The 19,399-nt window shown below is 42.4% G+C and overlaps 1 protein-coding gene across 2 annotated transcripts in view; it reads left to right on the top strand.

The window, feature by feature from the left end:
* The window catches only part of ATP7A (ATPase copper transporting alpha), a 60,453-nt gene that overhangs the window by 32,062 nt on the left and 8,992 nt on the right, over window positions 1–19,399 (top strand). For both annotated transcript variants that reach the window (XM_072124363.1, XM_072124364.1), the window contains exons 11-16: window positions 3,149–3,240; window positions 3,785–3,912; window positions 4,643–4,797; window positions 5,050–5,184; window positions 6,887–7,081; window positions 16,340–16,522. In XM_072124363.1, the coding sequence (XP_071980464.1) occupies window positions 3,149–3,240; window positions 3,785–3,912; window positions 4,643–4,797; window positions 5,050–5,184; window positions 6,887–7,081; window positions 16,340–16,522 (888 nt within the window). The remainder of the gene's footprint in view (window positions 1–3,148; window positions 3,241–3,784; window positions 3,913–4,642; window positions 4,798–5,049; window positions 5,185–6,886; window positions 7,082–16,339; window positions 16,523–19,399) is intronic.

Here is a 19,399-nt window from a genome sequence, read left to right on the forward strand (position 1 = left end):
GGCAAAAAATTCTTTTTCTTTTTTGTACACATTCGTTTAATTTTTGAAAATGTATTAAAACACAATAAAACCTGTATAAATTTGGTATGACCGCGATCGCACCGAACCAAAGAATAAAGTAGGCGTGTTATTTGGAGCGAAGAGTGAAAGTCGTAAAAACTGAGCCCACAAGAACGTGACGTTTTTTTTCAATTTTTCCACATTTGGAATTTTTTTTCAGCTTCGCATTACACGGCATGTTAAAATAAATAACATTACGGGAAAGTAAAATTTGTTACGCACAAAATAAGCCCTCACACAGGTCTGTACGCGTAAAAATGAAAAAGTTATGGATTTTTGAAGTTGGAGAGCGAGAAATTAGCCGAAAAACCCTCCGTTCTTAAGGGGTTAATATCTCAGGCTCATTTGCATCAAGACCTTCATCCTGGTGGTAGATGTGCTTTAATGTGAGAGGAAAAGTGCTGGAGTCAGACACAGAAGTAGCAGAGCTCCATTATCATAACTGTATAATTGTTTTTTCAGCAAAACAACTCAGTTCAGGGATTAAACAAGATATGATCCTGCATCAGTGTAGTTACAGCATTCTCAAGATATGTTTGCTTCATAATGCATGAAATCAAATGGTAGATTTCCTTTAATATCTATGTTTGGATGGGGTGTGTTGGTATACAGCACAGCTGAATGGCATTACATGCTGGCATGTGTATGGTTAATGTGCCATTCTGCTGCAAGGAAAATCTGCTATGGAAATAGTTTTCAAACTTTATAAAGGACATAATACTATAATGTTTGCTAGAAGCTTTAAAGGGGTATTCCTGGAATAATCATAATTCATATACAAATGGGTCCTTAAAAATAAGCTATTATGTAATTAGTTGTTGTTTTAAATTTGGCTGGGAACATGTCCACATCACATGTCCTACACCTGCCGGGGCAGGTCATGTGATCACCACTATGTTTGGCTGTATTCGGTTGATTGCAGTTCATCCAATATGGCCAGTGTTGTGGTGAGACGTCATCTCAGTTGGGCAATATGTAGGGATGGCAGTTACACATCATTACTATGGCAACAGAGGAGGATTGTCAAAGAGAACTAATGGATCATGGGACTTGTAGTTTCCATTGGCGGACATCTTGGCGATAACTCTGCCTACTTTAGAAAGCCCATAACTTTTTGTGAATCATAAAATCAAACTATTTAAACTCCGTATTGAGACTAATGAGTTGTGTTATATGCATTTATTTGTAGCGTTATCGTTTTTGGGAACAGAGGTTCGTATTTCCGAAATACTCCTAAAAGGCTTTTTTCCAGTTAGTTTGTTTCAGCTGTCAGAGAGGCACTGCCAAACGAGCTTTCATCCTGACTTGTTCGCTGGTTTATTTTTACCAGCACATTCTCAGATTGGGTTGACGTGACCAGTGTAGTGTCACAGGGGTCAGTATTGGGGCCACTTCTTTTTAAACATAAACATAGAGAAAGATGACGGCACTCACCGGTTCCAAAAGCAGGAAAAGCGTCCTTTATTGGTGGGGAAGCATGCAGGGGGGTAAACAGGCAGGTTCCGGCAACGGGGCCGTTTCACGCACTGTGGCGCTTTCTCAAGCCGATGGCAGATGGCTTGGGAAAGCGCCACAGTGCGTGAAACGGCCCCGTTGCCGGAACCTGCCTGTTTACCCCCCTGCATGCGTCCCCACCAATAAAGGACGCTTTTCCTGCTTTTGGAACCGGTGAGTGCCGTCATCTTTCTCTATGTTTATGTATGGATATCTTCTTATATACATTGATTGAGCACCGCTGGAAAGTCCTGCCGTGATCACCCCTGCCCCTGGAGAGTCGGGCCACGCGTTGGGCTGTCGGCGGTATCGTTGGGGCTGTGCCCGCCAGAGACTTTTCTCCATTTAATATTGCCACTTCTTTCTAAAATTTTTATTAATGACCTTGTAGTGGGTTTACACAGTCCAGCTTCAATATTTGCAGATGATACTAAGCTGTGCAAAGTAATAAATACTGAGGTCGATAGTTTAGCATTACGAATTGGTATTGGTGGATGGTAAACTTAATTTTCGTGACCAGAGCCAGGCGGCTGCTGCTAAAGCAAATAAAATTATGGGACATAGTTTTGCCCTGGTCAGACCACACATGGAATATTGGGGGTCATTTACTAAGGGCCCGATTCGCGTTTTCCCGACGTGTTACCCCAATATTTCCGATTTGCGCCAATTTCCCCGGGATTTTGGCGCACGCGATCGGATTGTGGCGCATCGGCGCCGGCATTCACGCGACGGAAATCGGGGGGCGTGGCCGAACGAAAACCCGACGGATTCGGAAAAAACGCCACATTTAAAAAAAAAAAAAAAAAAAAAAAAAAAAAATGTGTTGCGAAAATTGCACTTGCCTTCACTCAGCCCGGCTCGGTGTATTCCAGTGCGTTCCGATGCTCTTCAGCGCTGCAGCGCCACCTGATGGACGGCGGAGGAACTACCTTAATAAATCCCGGCCGGACCCGAATCCAGCGCCGAGAACGCGCCGCTGGATCGCAAATGGGCCGGGTAAGTAAATCTGCCCCATTGTGTACAGTTTTGGGCACCAGTGTATAAAAAGGACATGGTAGAACTGGAACGGGTGCAGAGAAGAGCAACCAAGATTATTAGGGGAATGGGGGGACTAGATTACAATGACAAATGACAAAATTTGGGATTATTCAATTTAGTAAAAAGACGACTGTGGGGAGACCTCATACAATGTACAAATACCTGAACGGACAGTACAAGGATCTCTCCAAAGATCTTTTTATACCTCGGCCTGTGACCAGGACAAGGGGGCATCCTCTACGCCTAGAGGAGAAGCGATTCTACCATCACCATAGACAAAGGTTCTTTACTGTAAGAGCAGTGAGACTGTGGAACCCTCTGCCGCAGGAGGTTGTTTTGGCAGACTCTATGTACATGCTCAAGAGAGGCCTGGATGCCTTTCTGGAGAGAAAAAATATCACGGGTTATGGGGATAAAACATTTATTTAATTCTTAAAGGTTGGACTTGATGGACTTGCGTCTTTTTCTGGCCTATGATACTATGAACCTGTTACCCTCATTAGACATTTGTGTCAATTCTGTGTAATAGCATCAAATGCTATAAAATCTATTGCAGAGTAAAACATCAGAAGCCCTGGCGCGACTCATTTCACTTCAAGCGACTGAAGCCACCATTGTGACGCTGAGCTCTGACAACTCTGTCTTGAGGTGAGGTGATCTTATGTTCTATTCTAGTTCTGTATGTCAACATACTTTAGTCATAATATGGTACCCAATTTTCTATTTCTTTCTTTAAAGATAACCTGTCAGCTTAAATGGAACCTACCACCACGAATCTACCTATAAAGGTAGATCGGGTGGTAGGTGGATCAATAGGACGTGAGGGCACTGTTTCGATAACTTTTATTAGATTTATATGCAAATTTTCTGATGCGGCTACTGAGGTTACACGGGGCGGGTACTCTACGCCCCAGTAGCCTCTTTTCTCCTCCTACTCACAATCTTCGGCGCGCAGCTCCTCGTAGCTGCGCGTCCTCGTCCGACGAACCTGCCGTCTGCGCATGCGCAGAACAGCAGGCCCGCACCTGTGCAGCTCCGGCTTCGGAGCAGTGATCGGAGATGTGGAGACAGATTGGACTGTATGTTCAGTGAGAGATGTTCCCTTTAAGAATAACAAGAATTATCACAATATACCTTCTCATAACAGATTTATTATATCATGACTAATGGAAATTCCTTTTCTATGTTACAGTGAGGAACAGGTTGATGTGGAATTGGTTCAGAGAGGAGACATTGTGAAAGTTGTACCTGGTGGAAAGTTTCCTGTCGATGGGCGAGTAATTGAAGGCCACTCTATGGTGGATGAATCTCTCATTACAGGTACTAGGGTGAGGTCAGGCTATGTATGACTGCAGTATGATCGTAGTTATCAAGATTAGGGATTTTTGTATTCATTTTCTATTTATTTGGTTGTCCACAATCGGCAAAAAATTTTATATTGTTTGTGCAACGAAAAGTTATACCATTTTCCAATATACTTTCTGAATCACTTAGTCACAGTTTTAGAGGAGCTGCTGTCATTCTATAGGGAGCTATAGTGTCCCTTGACATATCATGTTAACAGCGCAACCACTGAAGGTGATGAGAAACCTTTAGGGAGTCATTGCGAAAATCAGCTGCCGTCCATTTATTGTGTAGGCTTCTTAACAGTGATGGCCTTGATTCCCTAAGTATATGTCAATAGGGTTACAGTGGCTGCTGATTGGTTAACACACTAACTAATTACTACCCAACGTTAGTTATGTTGGAAGCCGTGTCTACATAGAATATAAGTTAATTATAGTTAATTATAGATACAAATGTTTTCAATTTATTAATAACATTTATATTATAGTATTGAGGCATGTTAATTATAACGTATGTTGAGTATTAATCTGTGTTGAGCACAGGAATTAGTCTTCCTATAAACCTATTTATAACCAATTGTGTAACATATTATTATTATGTCAACATTATTTCAACATATAACACGTACTTGCAAAAGGTTTGTACACAACGTGACTTGTAGCTATTCCTGTATGATATGAATGTTTCTTATGTGCTTTCCCAGGTGAGGCAATGCCAGTCACGAAGAAGCCAGGAAGCAGTGTCATTGCCGGCTCTATTAACCAGAATGGCTCCTTGCTCATCTCTGCCACCCATGTTGGTTCAGACACTACCCTCTCACAAATAGTTAAACTTGTGGAAGAAGCTCAGACATCCAAGGTAACAACTTCTAGAAATCACTGAACAAGTTTCTTCCAATTGCCTTTGTTCCTTACCCCATACAACATTTTCAGTGTTAGCAAGAATTCCATCTGGAACAGGTCTATAAAGACTGTTAGATTTTTGGGCCATCAGTGACTCCATATTAAAAGGGCACTATATTGCACTGAGGTTTAAGCACCTTATTGCTCCCTTCACTTGATTTGCATATTTCTACTTCTAATCTATTATCTCTTATGTTTCCTCTTCCAGGCTCCAATCCAACAATTTGCTGATAAGCTCAGTGGTTACTTTGTTCCTTTCATTGTCATTGTTTCTGTTGTCACCCTATTTGTGTGGCTTATTATTGGATACCAAGACTTTCAAATAGTTGAGAAGTATTTCCCTGTAAGTAGAAGAGATCTGAATAAAAAAAGCTATGTATACATTGTTTAATAAATGCAGAATTAATGAGCACGTGTCATGAGCTTTGCATCCTCAAGTTGGGTATGAAATGGCCTTTTCTAGAATCCCCTCTTTTATGTGAAATATTTACCGTTAATCTATTAAAAAAAATAAATAAAATACATACGCTTCCTTTTAGAGTCTGGAGGTGGAGTGTCATTACAAACAGCAGCATCTTTGGTTTTATTGTAACTAGAGGCATGTGTTTAGTATCATATTAAAGATCACAATCTCATCTTTTAGGCCGCTTCACACTTGTGTTTCTCTACGCTACAGAACTGTAAATTCGGGCAGTTGGAGACATTGGAAATTCCCATTTGCTATAACTCACTGATTTGAAAGATGAGATTCTTAGGCTGGGTTCACATGTCGTCTTTGCTTTTCGTTATTAGGACGCGTGGGGCGGATTCCCAACATATCCTTACAGCATATGGCAAAGATGTATTCCACCGTGTGGTTATATAGTCGGATACATCAGTGACGACTCCTCTTCCCTGAATGCGGGGGAAGGCGTGAACAACGGCAGCAGCTGGTAATTGGCTGCTGACAATGTATGGGGAGTTTCCCGAGTGATGTCACTGTCCTTATATGGTGTCCTCCTGCTGAGAAATGTATCCGCTCCAGCGAGGCTGGAGGAAGGGTGCAATATGTTGCATATGCTCCAAATAGGCATCTACTGCCTCTGGTGGGTGTATACGTCGTATCAGCAGGAGGGGAGCCAGCTGAAAAAATATAGTTTTCTGGGTACACTCGATGAGTATGGGAGCTTTCCCAATGTATATACTGAGCATTTACCAGAAATTTCATGGGAACCTTTAATTTGGTTCCAAGTAGCATAGAATCTAAGAGAAGGGTGTCTGTAATGACCCTATCCCATGACTCTGGAGGTGACTCTTAGCTCATTTACATATGACTCTGGAGGTGATCTTGGCTCATTTACATATGACTCTGGAGGTGATCTTAGCTCATTTACAAATGACTCTGCAGGTGATCTTAGCTCATTTACATATGACTCTGGAGGTGATCCCTCACATAAAAGAGGGAATTCTAGATATTTCATACCTTACCTTAAATGTGTCCCTTTAAGTATTAAGTATTATATAGTCGGTCACCAGGTAAATGTTCATATGGTGTTTTGGAGGCAATAGGAAGTAAAGACTATCTCACGTGTGTTTCTTTGTTTTCAAGACTGTTTATGTACATAACAAACGTATCCTTAGATATATAAATAGGTATATAACATGTCGTAAAAGGTACCCTCTTTTTAAACCGGCCCTACAGGGTGGCTCACTTCAAACGTTCATATTTCCTGAAATGTTGCACCTATAAGCACAATCCTGGTTAAGATGAGAATTTACAGTCAGGAATTGAGATCTGTATTTAAAGATTTTTTCTGTAAGTACATATCTCCAGTTATGAAACACGAACCTGATATTAAAGGGGATATTCTCCTCTTTAATTGCGCACCAAAATTGCTTTTTTAGGTGGCACAGTTCAGGAGATATGACCGTTTAATGTTTTACACTGTCATGACGTGTATAGAAGTGTTATCTGCTGGGGGCATGTGCAAATAGGACATATGTAGCTATATATATTACAGTCATGAAGGGACTTATGTTGGATTATTATTTTTTTTTCATTATAGGGATACAACAAGAGTATTCCAAGGGGAGAAGTAATTGTCCGCTTTGCTTTCCAAGCTGCTATCACTGTGCTGTGTATAGCCTGTCCTTGTTCACTTGGATTGGCTACGCCAACTGCAGTTATGGTTGGTACAGGAGTTGGTGCTCAGAATGGCATACTGATCAAAGGAGGAGAACCTTTGGAAATGGCCCACAAAGTAAGCTGCCCGACTTTTTAACAAATTGTATAAAGTAATATAAGTAGCAAAAAGTTATTTTACTTCATAGACTAGATGAAATGGGGGATAGAAGAGACAGAGGGGCGCTCCTGTGGTGTATTACCTTTGTGATAAATGGTCAAAATTTGATACTTCAGGCTACCAACCTTGTGGGGTTGTGCATTCAGGCACAACTCCCAAATGATGCTTCTTTAGATGGACCTTTATCTCCGCTGCCGCGTACGTGGTCCTGCTTACTCCCCCTTGACGTGGATAGGCAGTTCCAAACGGATATCTTTTTCTCCAGGATTGTAGTGGGTTTTTTTCTTGAACACTGAAAGAATGGCGCTAACTGGTCCAGTAAAAATGATTTATTTCATTGAACGTAAAATAAAGTAAAATAATTAAAATAGAACAACGCCATATAGTGGTGATACCGAAAGAAGGGAAAGACCTGGCCTCGTGTGCTAGCTACAGGCCGATATCTTTGCTCAACGTGGACCTTAAACTGTTCTCAAAAATCTTAGCTAACCGCCTAGCCCCTTTGTTGCCGAGTATGGTCCACCTTGATCAAACAGGGTTCGTACCTTCACGGGAAGCAAGGGACAGCACCACGAAGGCATTGAATATGGTCCATTTTATTAAGACATCGGCCCTGCCTACAGTTATCCTTTCTACCGATGCCGAAAAGGCTTTTGACAGGGTAGGCTGGCCCTTCCTGACTGGAGTCATGAAGCATATGGGATTGGGTACGCATATGTTGCGGTGGATAGGTGCACTATACTCATGCCCTACGGCATCAGTAAGGGTGAATGGCCTTTATTCCGACTCCTTCCCCATCAGAAACGGAACGCGCCAGGGATGCCCGCTGTCCCCCCTTCTCTTTGCCCTTACTATGGAACCCTTACTTCAACGGCTAAGGAACAACACAGATATATCTGGAGTGATGGTGGATGGGAAGGACGTCAAAGTGGCAGCATATGCTGACGACTTGCTATTTTTCCTTTCCACCCCCCAAGTGTCCATCCCCAACCTCATAAAAGAGCTGCACTTCTTTGGGAAGCTTTGCAATTTTAAAATTAATATGCAAAAATCTGAAGCCTTACCACTAAACATACCTCCAGAACGACTTGCCTCACTCCAACAGTCTTTTAGTTTTCGGTGGGCTACCTCCTCTATAAAGTAATTGGGCATACACCTCCCAGCAGACCCGGACCAAGCCTACCGTCTAAACTTCCCCCCACTATTACAGACTATTAAGGAGGACCTGGGGAAATGGTCAAAAGGGTTCTTCTCATGGTTCGGCAGGATAGGGATCATCAAAATGAATATCCTCCCCCGCCTTCTTTATCCCTTTCAGGCCCTGCCAGTTAGAATTCCAGTTAGCTTCTTAGCCTCGGTGCAACGAATATTCACGACTTTTACCTGGGCCGATAAACCCCCAAGATTACAGAGAAGGATCCTACACATGCCAAAAAGGGAGGGTGGTGTGGCGCTTCCGGATATATCTCAGTATTACTTGGCCTCCCACTTAAGCAGGATCGTTGACTGGTGTAGACATGGGACCACGAAAGCCTGGGTCCCAATAGAGCAGCATTTCACCCAGGTTCCCCTCTCCTGCCTCCCATGGGTACAGAAAAGACAGTGGCATGCGCTATCTGCCCACCCTACTATCTATGCCACCCTGCTGGCTTTCAAACAATGTAGGTCAAGGGCAGAGATATCCCCTGCCGACTCCCCACTCACGCCAATCCTGGGCAACCCTGCATTCCCCCCAGGGATCACATCGCCGGTTTTCAAGAGTTGGGTCAAGGCTGGCCATTTTAGGGCACGTCACTTTCTAGTAGATGGGAAATGGAAGAGAGGAGAAGAGCTCACCTCTCCACCGGATTTGCCGCAAGCATCCATGTGGCAAGGTCTCCAATTAGCGCACTACCTGGGCTCTATTACACCCCCTCCTGGCTTTAACAGGTCACTGACAGGCTTTGAAGGCGCATGTACGCAGAAAGGACAGATAAGGGGAACCCTCTCCTTGTCATACAGCCTGCTGGTATCTCCCCCGCAGAACCACATTCCGTCTTTTATGGCCAAATGGGAACGAGATCTTGAACTGGATCTCTCTGCTGAGCAAAGGGAAAAGATATACGAGCTAGCACATAAATCATCATTAAGCACGGCCTACCAGGAGACAAATTATAAGCTATTGACCAGATGGTATAGGGTCCCCCATGTCCTCCATAAAATGTACCCCGAGGTCTCTCCAAACTGTTGGCGCTGCGGTGAAGAGGAGGGTTCTCTCCTACATATTTTCTGGAGCTGCCCCTCTCTTGCTTCGTATTGGACGGCGGTGCTGGAGGTGATTTGCGAGTTGACAGGCAGAGAGTTGCGGGATGACCCCGCTTGGGTTTTGCTCCACCACCACGAGATTTCCCTTGCCACCTACAGAAAGTCCCTGCTGTGCTATCTCCTTAATGCAGCAAAGGCTTGCATCCCAGCTTGCTGGCGCTCTACTGATCCACCCTCCTTGCATCAGTGGTTGGGCCGTGTTGGGGAGCTGCGGCGGATGGAGAGCCTCCTGAATACCGACCCCAAGAGAGCAGCCCGCTCTCATAAGACTTGGTTCCATTGGATGACCTTTGTGACATCTCCTCGCTATTTGGAATTGACTAGTACAATCCCGGTACGGCCACAAGATGGTGAAATTATGGAGCACTGAACACCAGGTAGAGGGGAGGCACGGCCCTTTTTTTTCCTCCTCCCATTCCTTCCTCAATCTTTCAACCTTCTTTCCCCTTCCCTTATTTCTCTCTCTTTTTCTTTCTATCCTCTCCTCCCCACTCTCCCCGATTCTCTACTTATCTTTTCTGGTTCGCCATTTAATCTGGAAATTACTCTAGGTAACTGATTAAGAACGTTAGGCAAATAAGGATATTCTGGATAACCACAGTAACACTGTGCGACAACTTATGGTATTATTGTTTTTATTGTTGCTTTGTATCTTTTCTTCAAACTGAAATTTGTTGTTACTCTTATTTGTAAACCCCCCATATTGGACACTACTTGGTATCCATGATTCCTTTCACATTGTTTTACCTCCCTTCCCTCCCCCTCTGATTCTTTTAATGTTATAAAAATCTTAATAAATTTAAATATGTAAAAAAAAAAATAGAACAACGCGTTTTGCGCTTGGGCTAAGCGCTTCCTCTGGTTCATAAACAGATGATCTTGGTGAAGTGAAGAACCGTCTCCCGTTTTTTTCTTAACTTACGGCGTATGTGAGTTTTTACGTGACAATATATAAACAAATAACCATAAAATGCATCAAAGACATAAAAGTGTTATATACACATATTACAAAAGTATCATTAAAAAGAATCGAGGCATTTTGTGTGTATATATATATATATATTCCCATGTGTCTGTGGGGTATCTGGACTACATCTACAGGTGCCTCAGGATGTCAAACCATGATTTCTATAGTGACTCTGTACTCCTCTGCGGCTGGTGAACTAGATCTTTCTCACAGGATGGTTTCATTGATCTCACTTAGGCCATTTGGTGTTAGTGTATTCAATTTCTATATCCAATATACTTCCCTCCGGCAGAGTGTCAGGCACCTGTTGGATATGGTGGCAGGTATGTGATGTATCGGTTGGATGGAAATGGGGCATTTTATTTTAGGATGGTGGATGGAGCAGTGCTACGAGACGCTGTGCAATAAAAATGTTTTCTTTATGTTCTCCCTATGTTTATTTAAACGATTATGTAGCGTTTGCACTGTCCTTCCTATGTATTGCAAATGGCATATTTCACACTCAAATAAATGACATACCCTATTTTTCGGCCTATAAGGCGCACCGGACTATAAGGCGCACCTCTAATAAATCGAAACATGTAGGGGTAAGGGGCACTCCCAAAAACTTTCTTGTTGAGATGATTCACCTCCAATTCTTTTGAGCCTTTTTATTGGAGAACTGAGGACATGTTTTATATGGTGGTGCTCATACCTATATACAATGACAGATATAGGACTGTTTGTTCATGCAAAATTTGAAGAAAGGTAGACACTCGCCACTTTTCTTAAAATTCATCGTTTATTTGTACATCTTTAAAATTGGCATGTGTTCATAGGGAGAAGAGAATATAATGCTAAGGAGCGTTCCAGGGATGAGTCGTTTCGCTTTACTGTCAACGCTTCATCTTGCCTGAAACCTTTGGCGTTCACACCCGATTTTAAAATCGGGCCGCCAAAAGTAGCTACTATGTAGCTCGGACACACCTTCACCATAATAGATATGTGATTGGTTAAAAACAGAATGAGGCGGAGTGACTTAGCGTCAGCTTCGCCCCTTTAATCTAGCAAGATGCATTGTCAGACCAGAAGGAAAACAGCTGTACTGCTCGCAGCCAATTGGATCAGGTTCTTACAACGGGCAGGCGGAGCCTCACTGGGCAGCATAGGCGGACCCAAATGAAAACTGTTACCCGCTGTCGAAGCTGAATAGGGACGTTTTTGTGCAGTCGGACTAGAAAGGAGACTGAAAAATGCACGGATTGACTTTAAAGGGGCGTGGTTCTACTTTCGTGACTCCTTGTTTTTACGGAAAGGGGATGGGTCTATGCAGAGCAGTTGTCTAAAGTAAGTATTTGGAAGCCTAGTGCTTATTACATATCTCATACATTTACATAAATTTGGCATAACACACAGCATAGCAGTTTGTCATATTGCATAACTTATTTGAGCATTACTTAGACACTAGGCATTAGCTTACTTAAGCATTACTTAGACATAGGATCTAAATAATGGAGTGGCCAATCTATATTATCATGCTTATTCGCAGACAACATTTTTGTTGTATATGTTATATTCTAGACATATACATTTAAAGAAAGAGGAACGGGAGGTGCGTACAGCTATAGCGATATCGATCGGCTTTTTACCCCCTTTTTTTTATTTTTTAAAATTTCTACTTTAGACAACTGCTCTGCATAGACCCATCCCCTTTCCGTAAAAACAAGGAGTCACGAAAGTAGAACCACGCCCCTTTAAAGTCAATCCCTGCATTTTTCAGTCTCCTTTCTAGTCCGACTGCACGAAAACGTCCCTATTCAGCTTCGAAAGCGGGTAACGGTTTTCATTTGGGTCCGCCTTTGCTGCCCAGTGAGGCTCCGCCTGCCCGTTGTAAGAACCTGATCCAATTGGCTGCGAGCAGTACAGCTGTTTTCCTTCTGGTCCGACAATGCATCTTGCTAGATTAAAGGGGCGAAGCTGACGCTAAGTCACTCCGCCTCATTCTGTTTTTAACCAATCACATATCTATTATGGTGAAGGTGTGTCCGAGCTACGTAGTAGCTACTTTTGGCGGCCCGATTTAAAAATCGGGTGTGAACGCCAAAGGTTTCAGGCAAGATGAAGCGTTGACAGTAACGCGAAACGACTCATCCCTGGAACGCTCCTTAGCATTATATTCTCTTCTCCCTATGAACACATGCCAATTTTAAAGATGTACGAATAAACGAAGAATTTTAAGAAAAGTGGTGAGTGTCTACCTTGCTTTTTTCCTCAAATTTTGCACCTCTAATAAATGCCTGCTAAGACATCTAGGTTCATATATAAGACACACTGGAGTATAAGGCGCAGGATCAAATGCAGTACCTAAAAATGACCAGCAGGTGGCAGACCCGTGCACAGTTCAAGCCAGCTACACTTCCCGGGAAACTTGTCTTCAGCGTGTCAGAGAGCTCCGATCTCAGAGGTATGGGCTGCTGGGGGTTAATGCAGGGTGATGCAGCAGGGGTTAAGCTGTCTCCCTCTGCCCCTTCTCCTTCCCTCCTCAGCCAGGGTGTTATTCTTGTGGGGTTCCCTGTGGCCCCTTCTCTTTCCCCTGTGGGCTGTCAGGTATGGGGGATTGTTTACTGATGATGATGATTGCCTCGTGGTCGGCACTATGGCAGCTCCGGTCTCTCCGTGCTAGGGGAGGGCAGGATGGGCACAATGTTAGTTGTGGTGCCAGGGCACTTCAGGAGCTAGGGAACCTGTATACTGTGTGGGAAGGTGCAGGAAATTTCTCGGGATGTAGCTATTAAACACTGGTAAATGTACAGTACATCTTGTCTGTAGTACATTTCTGTATAAGTTCATATATAAGGCGCACCGGCCTATAAGGCGCAACTTTGATTTCTGAGAAAATTAAAGGATTTTTGGTGCACCGTATAGGCCGAAAAATACGGTACTTGGTGTTACAATTCATTTTGTTTTTTATATGGAACATTTCATTTTATGTTGTTAGATTTAAATGATGTTCCAACCTTGATGTTTTTGCAACATCTGGTTTTGTGGCATTTTGAAACGTAGTTATCTTTGTTATCTGTACCATTTGGTTTATGTTGTCTAAGCACACTTGGGGCCAGGATATAATCGTAGTGGCTCTCCTATAGATAATTCTTGGACGGTTAGGGAGATGATCTTTAACCCCTTCCCGCACCCTGACGTGATACTACGTCATAGGATGCGGGTCGTTCCCGCACCTTGACGTAGTATCACGTCATGGCGATCACCCGGGCTCAGAAGCTGAGCCCGGGCGATCGCCGCGGGATCCCGGCGGTACGCGGTAGCCGGGATCCCGCAGTAACAGCCAGGATCGCGACTATCGCGATCCCGGCTGTTTAACCCTATAGACGCCGCGGTCATTGTGACCGCAGCGTCTATAGTGAATCGCCGCGACGATCGGCACCCTCCGTGCATGGCACGGAGGTGCCGATCGTTGCCATGGCAACCCTGAAGCCCGATAAGGCCCCCAGGGTTGCCTTCACTAGAAGCCTGTTAGGATCGTGCTTACAGCACGATCCTAACAGTGCTGATATCAGCCTATGCAGAATGCTATGTAATATGCTGCAATACATTAGTATTGCAGTATATTACAATGAACAAGTGATCAAATGATCACTTGTTCATGTCCCACCCTGGGACAAAATAAAACAGTAAAAAAAAGTTAAAAAAAAAAAGTGCAATTAAAAAAAATTATTAAAAAAGAATAAAAGTCCCTTGAAGTCCCATCCCATGCAATAATACAATAAAACATAAAAAAGTGAAAATCACAAAAAAAAAACACAACATATTGGGCATCACAACGTCCGTTACAACCCGTACAATAGAATAAAATCGTCACTGAACCCGTACGGTGAACGGCGTAAAAAAAAACACAAAAAAACTTGCAAAAATTATGAAATTTTCACATCTGACCTCATAAAAAGCGCATAAAAAGTAATCAAAAAGTAAAATTTACCCCGACATGATACCAAGAATAAGTACAGCTTGTCCCGCAAAAAATAAGCTATAAACCAACTCTGTAAACCAAAAAATATAAATGTTCTGCCCATTGTTACACGGCAAGCAAAAACAAGCAAATTTCTCACAAAATTAGTTCTATATTCTGCAAAACAAGTTAACCATAAAAAAGCCATATAAATGGGGTATCGCTGTAATCGTGATGACCCGTAGAATAAAGATAACACATTATTTTTATGGTATGGTGAACGTCCGGCGAAAAAAATGCTAAAAACCATAAACAAGAATTGATTTTTTTAACCACCACCAAGAAAGAGTTAATAAAATCTGATTATTGGCTATTGAGCCCCACCGTAAATGATGTCCCTGAAAAGTGGATTTCATCCACAAAAAAAATAATCCCCCATATGTCCAAATTACAAAAAAATAAACATTTTATAGCCTGTAAGATGTGACATTGCAGATCTGTTCTGAATGGTGCAGCTTCCCTTCTATGCCCGGCCGTGCGGCCGTACAGCAGTCACCACCACATATGGGGCATCCTTATACTCGGGAGAAATTGGGTATCAAACTTTGTGGAGTTTTTTGTCATTTAATACTTTGTGACGGTTTAATTTTTGGCCAAAATTAATATATTGTCTAAAAAAAATGACAGCTTGTAAATTAGACCTCCATTTTGTTTTAACCACTGTGAAGCATCTAAAGGGTTAACATACTTCTTAAAGTTGATTTTTTACACATTGAGGGGTGTAGTTTCTAAAATGGCGTGATACATGGGGTTTTACTGCTGTTTAGGCCTCTCAAAGTCACTTAGACCTGAGCATGTGCCTCTAAATAAGGGTTTTGGCGATTTTCATAAAAATGAGAAAAATTGCACCCAAAATTCTGAACCTCCTAACAACCTAGAAAAGAGAGAAGATGCATAAAACCCTGCGCCAATATAAAGCAGACATTCGGGAAATGTTAGTTATAAAGTTACTTGGGTGCTATGACTATCTGCCAGAAAAGCAGAAAATTTTGAACTTTGAAAATGAAAAATTTTCAGAAATTTTAGCCAAATTTCAATTTTATTCATAACTAAACACAAAAGATATCATCAAAATTTTTCTATTACTTTGAAGTACAATGTGTGACGGTAAAACAATCTCAAAATCCCCTGGATATGTTAAAGCGTCACAAAGTTATAACCACCTATAATGACACAGGGCAAATTTAAAAAATCAGGCCTGGTCCTGAAGGTCTAAAATGGCATAGACGCGAAGGGGTTAAGATGTATGTCTTTTCTGAGGATAGACCAATGTTTCTGCATAATGTTCCTGATCGCATGATGTTGTGTACTGTATCTAGTGATGAAATTGGTTTCCTGTGGGCTGTTGTTCTATAAAAAAAACAAAATGACTTGTAACACCAAATATGTCATTTATTTAATTGAGTGTGAAATATGCCATTTGCAATACATAGGAAGGACAGTGCAAACGCTACATAATCGTTTAAATAAACATAGGGAGAACATAAAGAAAACATTTTTATTGCAGTGTCTCGAAGCACTGCTCCATCCACCTTCCTAAAATAAAATGCCCCATTTCCATCCAACCGATAGATCACGTACCTGCCACCATATCCAACAGGTGCCCGACACTCTGCCGGAGGGAAGTATATTGGATATAGAAATTGAATACACTAACACCAAATGGCCTAAATGAGATCAATGAAACCATCCTGTGAGAAAGATCTAGTTCACCCGCCGCAGACGATAAGGAGTCTGTTTTCAGAGTCACTATAGAGTCTCTTGGCAGATAACTAAATTGAGCTGCTATGAATAGGGTGACCCTGTATAGGTCCTGTTCCAGAATTTGCCCCATATACAGTATAGGGGTATTTGTTCAGAACTTGTGGATACAATTACTATACATTGTGAGAGTAAAAAAATTGATTGCAGTTTTTAAAATAGGAATTTCCTGTTCCCTCAGATACGAACTGTTGTGTTTGACAAGACGGGAACAATCACACATGGATCTCCCATTGTCATGCAAGTGAAGCTTTTGGTTGAAAGTAACAGGATGTCTTCAAACAAGTTGCTGGCAATTGTGGGGACGGCAGAGAGCAACAGTGAACATCCCCTCGGAGCAGCAGTCACAAAGCATTGTAAAGAGGTAAGGTGTAGTGTTTTCCATCATTAAAAAGAAAATATAGTATTTCCCTCTTATGGCAACAAAGCTACAGAGCTACACATGGGTGGCCACTGTGTATGAACATACACAGTGGAGTGATGGTTGTAGAAATGTTACCCAACACTATTTCCAGCAATTGGGCATCAAAAATTAAATTGTAAAATTAGTGTTTGTAATTAAAAATTTCAATGAATCAAGGAATTTTTATTTGCATCATTCAGGCAATCTAAAAAGTGTAACTATAAAAGGATAGTCTTCAGACACTTATGATAAATGAATCAGATCTCATATTGATATCATTGAGTGTTTGTTGCTACAACACAAAAATCATGTGAACAAGTAATGGATTCAGGAGTAGATCTGGGATTCAGTAGAGTAGATACGTACAGCATAAGCCGGCTACTCCAAAACATGAATATATAATATAGGTATATACTATAGATAGTCAGTAACACTCACTGGATTGTGAAAGAGGAGAATGAAAGCATAAAGGTCACAATGGTACCCACCGCTGGGTTAAAGGCAGTAGAAAATGTGGGCAGGGCGCAAGGAAAATATCAGGCTAATGGTTCATTCACATGGCCGCCTGCGGGAACATGCATGCGGCCACAAATCTGTGGCCGCATATACGTCCTCACAGACAGCAATGGTGGCACCGCGGCGGTACGGTGCCACACACCAGGAAGGGATAGAACATGCTCTATCTTTACCCTGATGTGCGGCCGTGCGCCGCTGTTTCCTATGGAGGGAGGAGGGGCCACCTCCTCCTCCTCCAGCGCACGCCGGGCATAGCGTGTGTGAGTGCACCCTTATAGTGTACATATCTACTCTATTGAATCCCAGAGATTACTTGTTCACCTGATGTTTGTGTTGTTGTAATACAAGATCTGCTTCATGTATAGTGTCTGAAGAAGATCCTTTAACGGATCGAAACGTTACACTTTTTGGATTGCCTGAATGTTGAAAATAAATCCTTGATGAATTAAACCTTTTACGGATTGCTGAATTTTTGAGTAGTGTGAAGCACCTGAACATTCATAGGAGTGACCTGGATTTTCTTTCTGGAATTAAAAGTTTGACCTGAGCAGGTTACACCAAGGAGTGCACATTTGACACACTTCCTGCTTGAGGCGACCCCTTCACTCCTTTTTCGCGTGGAACAGCCGTGAGGGGGATAATAATTGCAATGCATGAAAATGTTACAGCTCACCTGGTAGGATTGCCTTGTCCACCTCACAGATATAATAATTGCAACCTAGTGGTTTTGGGATCATATAGGGCAGTGGTGGCAAACCTATGGCACTGGTGCCAGAGCCGCGGCACTCGGAGCCCTCTCTGTGGGCACCCAGGCCATCGCCCCACCATGAAGTTCACCAGACAGGACTCAAAGAATCTTACTATAGAATCTTCCTACAATGATAAAGGAATTTCCCCTCCTCCGTTCAACTGCGTTGGTGTCTTTAGGAGTCTGAACGATTGAAAGTTGTCAAAGAACAAGGAGAAATACATTACTGCTTAAATTGCCGTGCTGGCACTTTGCTATAAATAAGTGGCTTTTGGTTGAAGATTGGGCACTCAGCCTCTAAAAGGTTCGCCATCACTGATGTAGAGGCTTCTATGCCAGATTTGTGGAGTAGATGTCCTGATAATTGTCCCCCTATGAGATGTGTAGATGTATCATATTTTTAGGGTCACTGGAGGGCTTCACAATGAAGAGGTGAAACCCCTTGACTGTTCTTTCTCTCTGGCCTTACTAAAGCAAAAACTTTTATTCTGCATCTCTACTTCAAAGACTTCCTGTAACCCACATAAAGCCTTGATTTGGTGTAATTTGAAAACTAATAATCCATCCTGAATTTGTTGATACCAACAAATTCCTTGTAAAACATCCAACAAAGTCTCAACTCATGCATATGTCTTGGGCAATAAAACAGTTTATTATAGATGCATATTCCTTTAGGCAGTCGCAGTGAAGATTTGCAATGCAGCTGGGTTTTTTTTTTTTTTTAAATCTGCCTTTCTGCTTTCTCTACGCATTTGCATTACAATGTAGTGTGTTTTCTAACTTAACTTGCACCCTGACCGAATCCTCTGTGTTGTCCTAGGGGTTGGGCTTTAGTTTGGATGCATTTCAAAAAACATGTGACTTGTCTGTGCTGCAGATTTCTCAACTCTCAGCCCCTACCTATACAGCTCCTCCCACTCTCAGATGTGACCTCTGTAAAAGAGCAGGAGGGAGGAGCTACACAGGAGCACAAAGGTGGGGCCTGAGAGCTGAGCATTCTGCAGAACAGACAAGTCATTTTATTTTTTCAAAATGCACTCAAACCAAATTACACAGAGGATTTGGTCAGGGTGCAAGGTAAGTTATAAAACACAACTATATTGTAATGCATTTAGAGAAAGCAGAAAGGCATATTTGCAATGCAGCTGTAATAGGCTTTTGTAACCTGTCTTAAGTGAAAATGAGGTCTCTGGTGACAGGTTCCCTTTAAAGGGAACAGGTTATTGCATATATACGGAAGCTATAAAATAGCCTCTGGCATATTGATTTCAAAAATGTCTTTGCTGTGCATCAGAATAATTCCCATGCTTTTTAATTATTTCTTGGCATTACCTGGCTCCCTGCCAGCAGGTTGTGGTGAGTCCTGGGAAGGAGGGGAATGGAGGCATGCTTAAATAGGAATTGCTTGCAGCAGTGAGCTGACGTAAGTTGGGAAGGTAGTAGGGGGAAGACTGAGGGAGGGGATGGCACTGAGGGAGGAGGCATTGAGAAGATTACTCGTGCCATTTGAACTGCCAAACCTGGGACTCGCCACATGCTGCTGGCAGGGAGAACAGGTAATGTTAAAGGAACAA

The sequence above is a fragment of the Engystomops pustulosus genome, chromosome 9 (genome assembly GCF_040894005.1).
Source record: "Engystomops pustulosus chromosome 9, aEngPut4.maternal, whole genome shotgun sequence".
NCBI classification, from domain to species: Eukaryota; Metazoa; Chordata; class Amphibia; order Anura; family Leptodactylidae; genus Engystomops; species Engystomops pustulosus.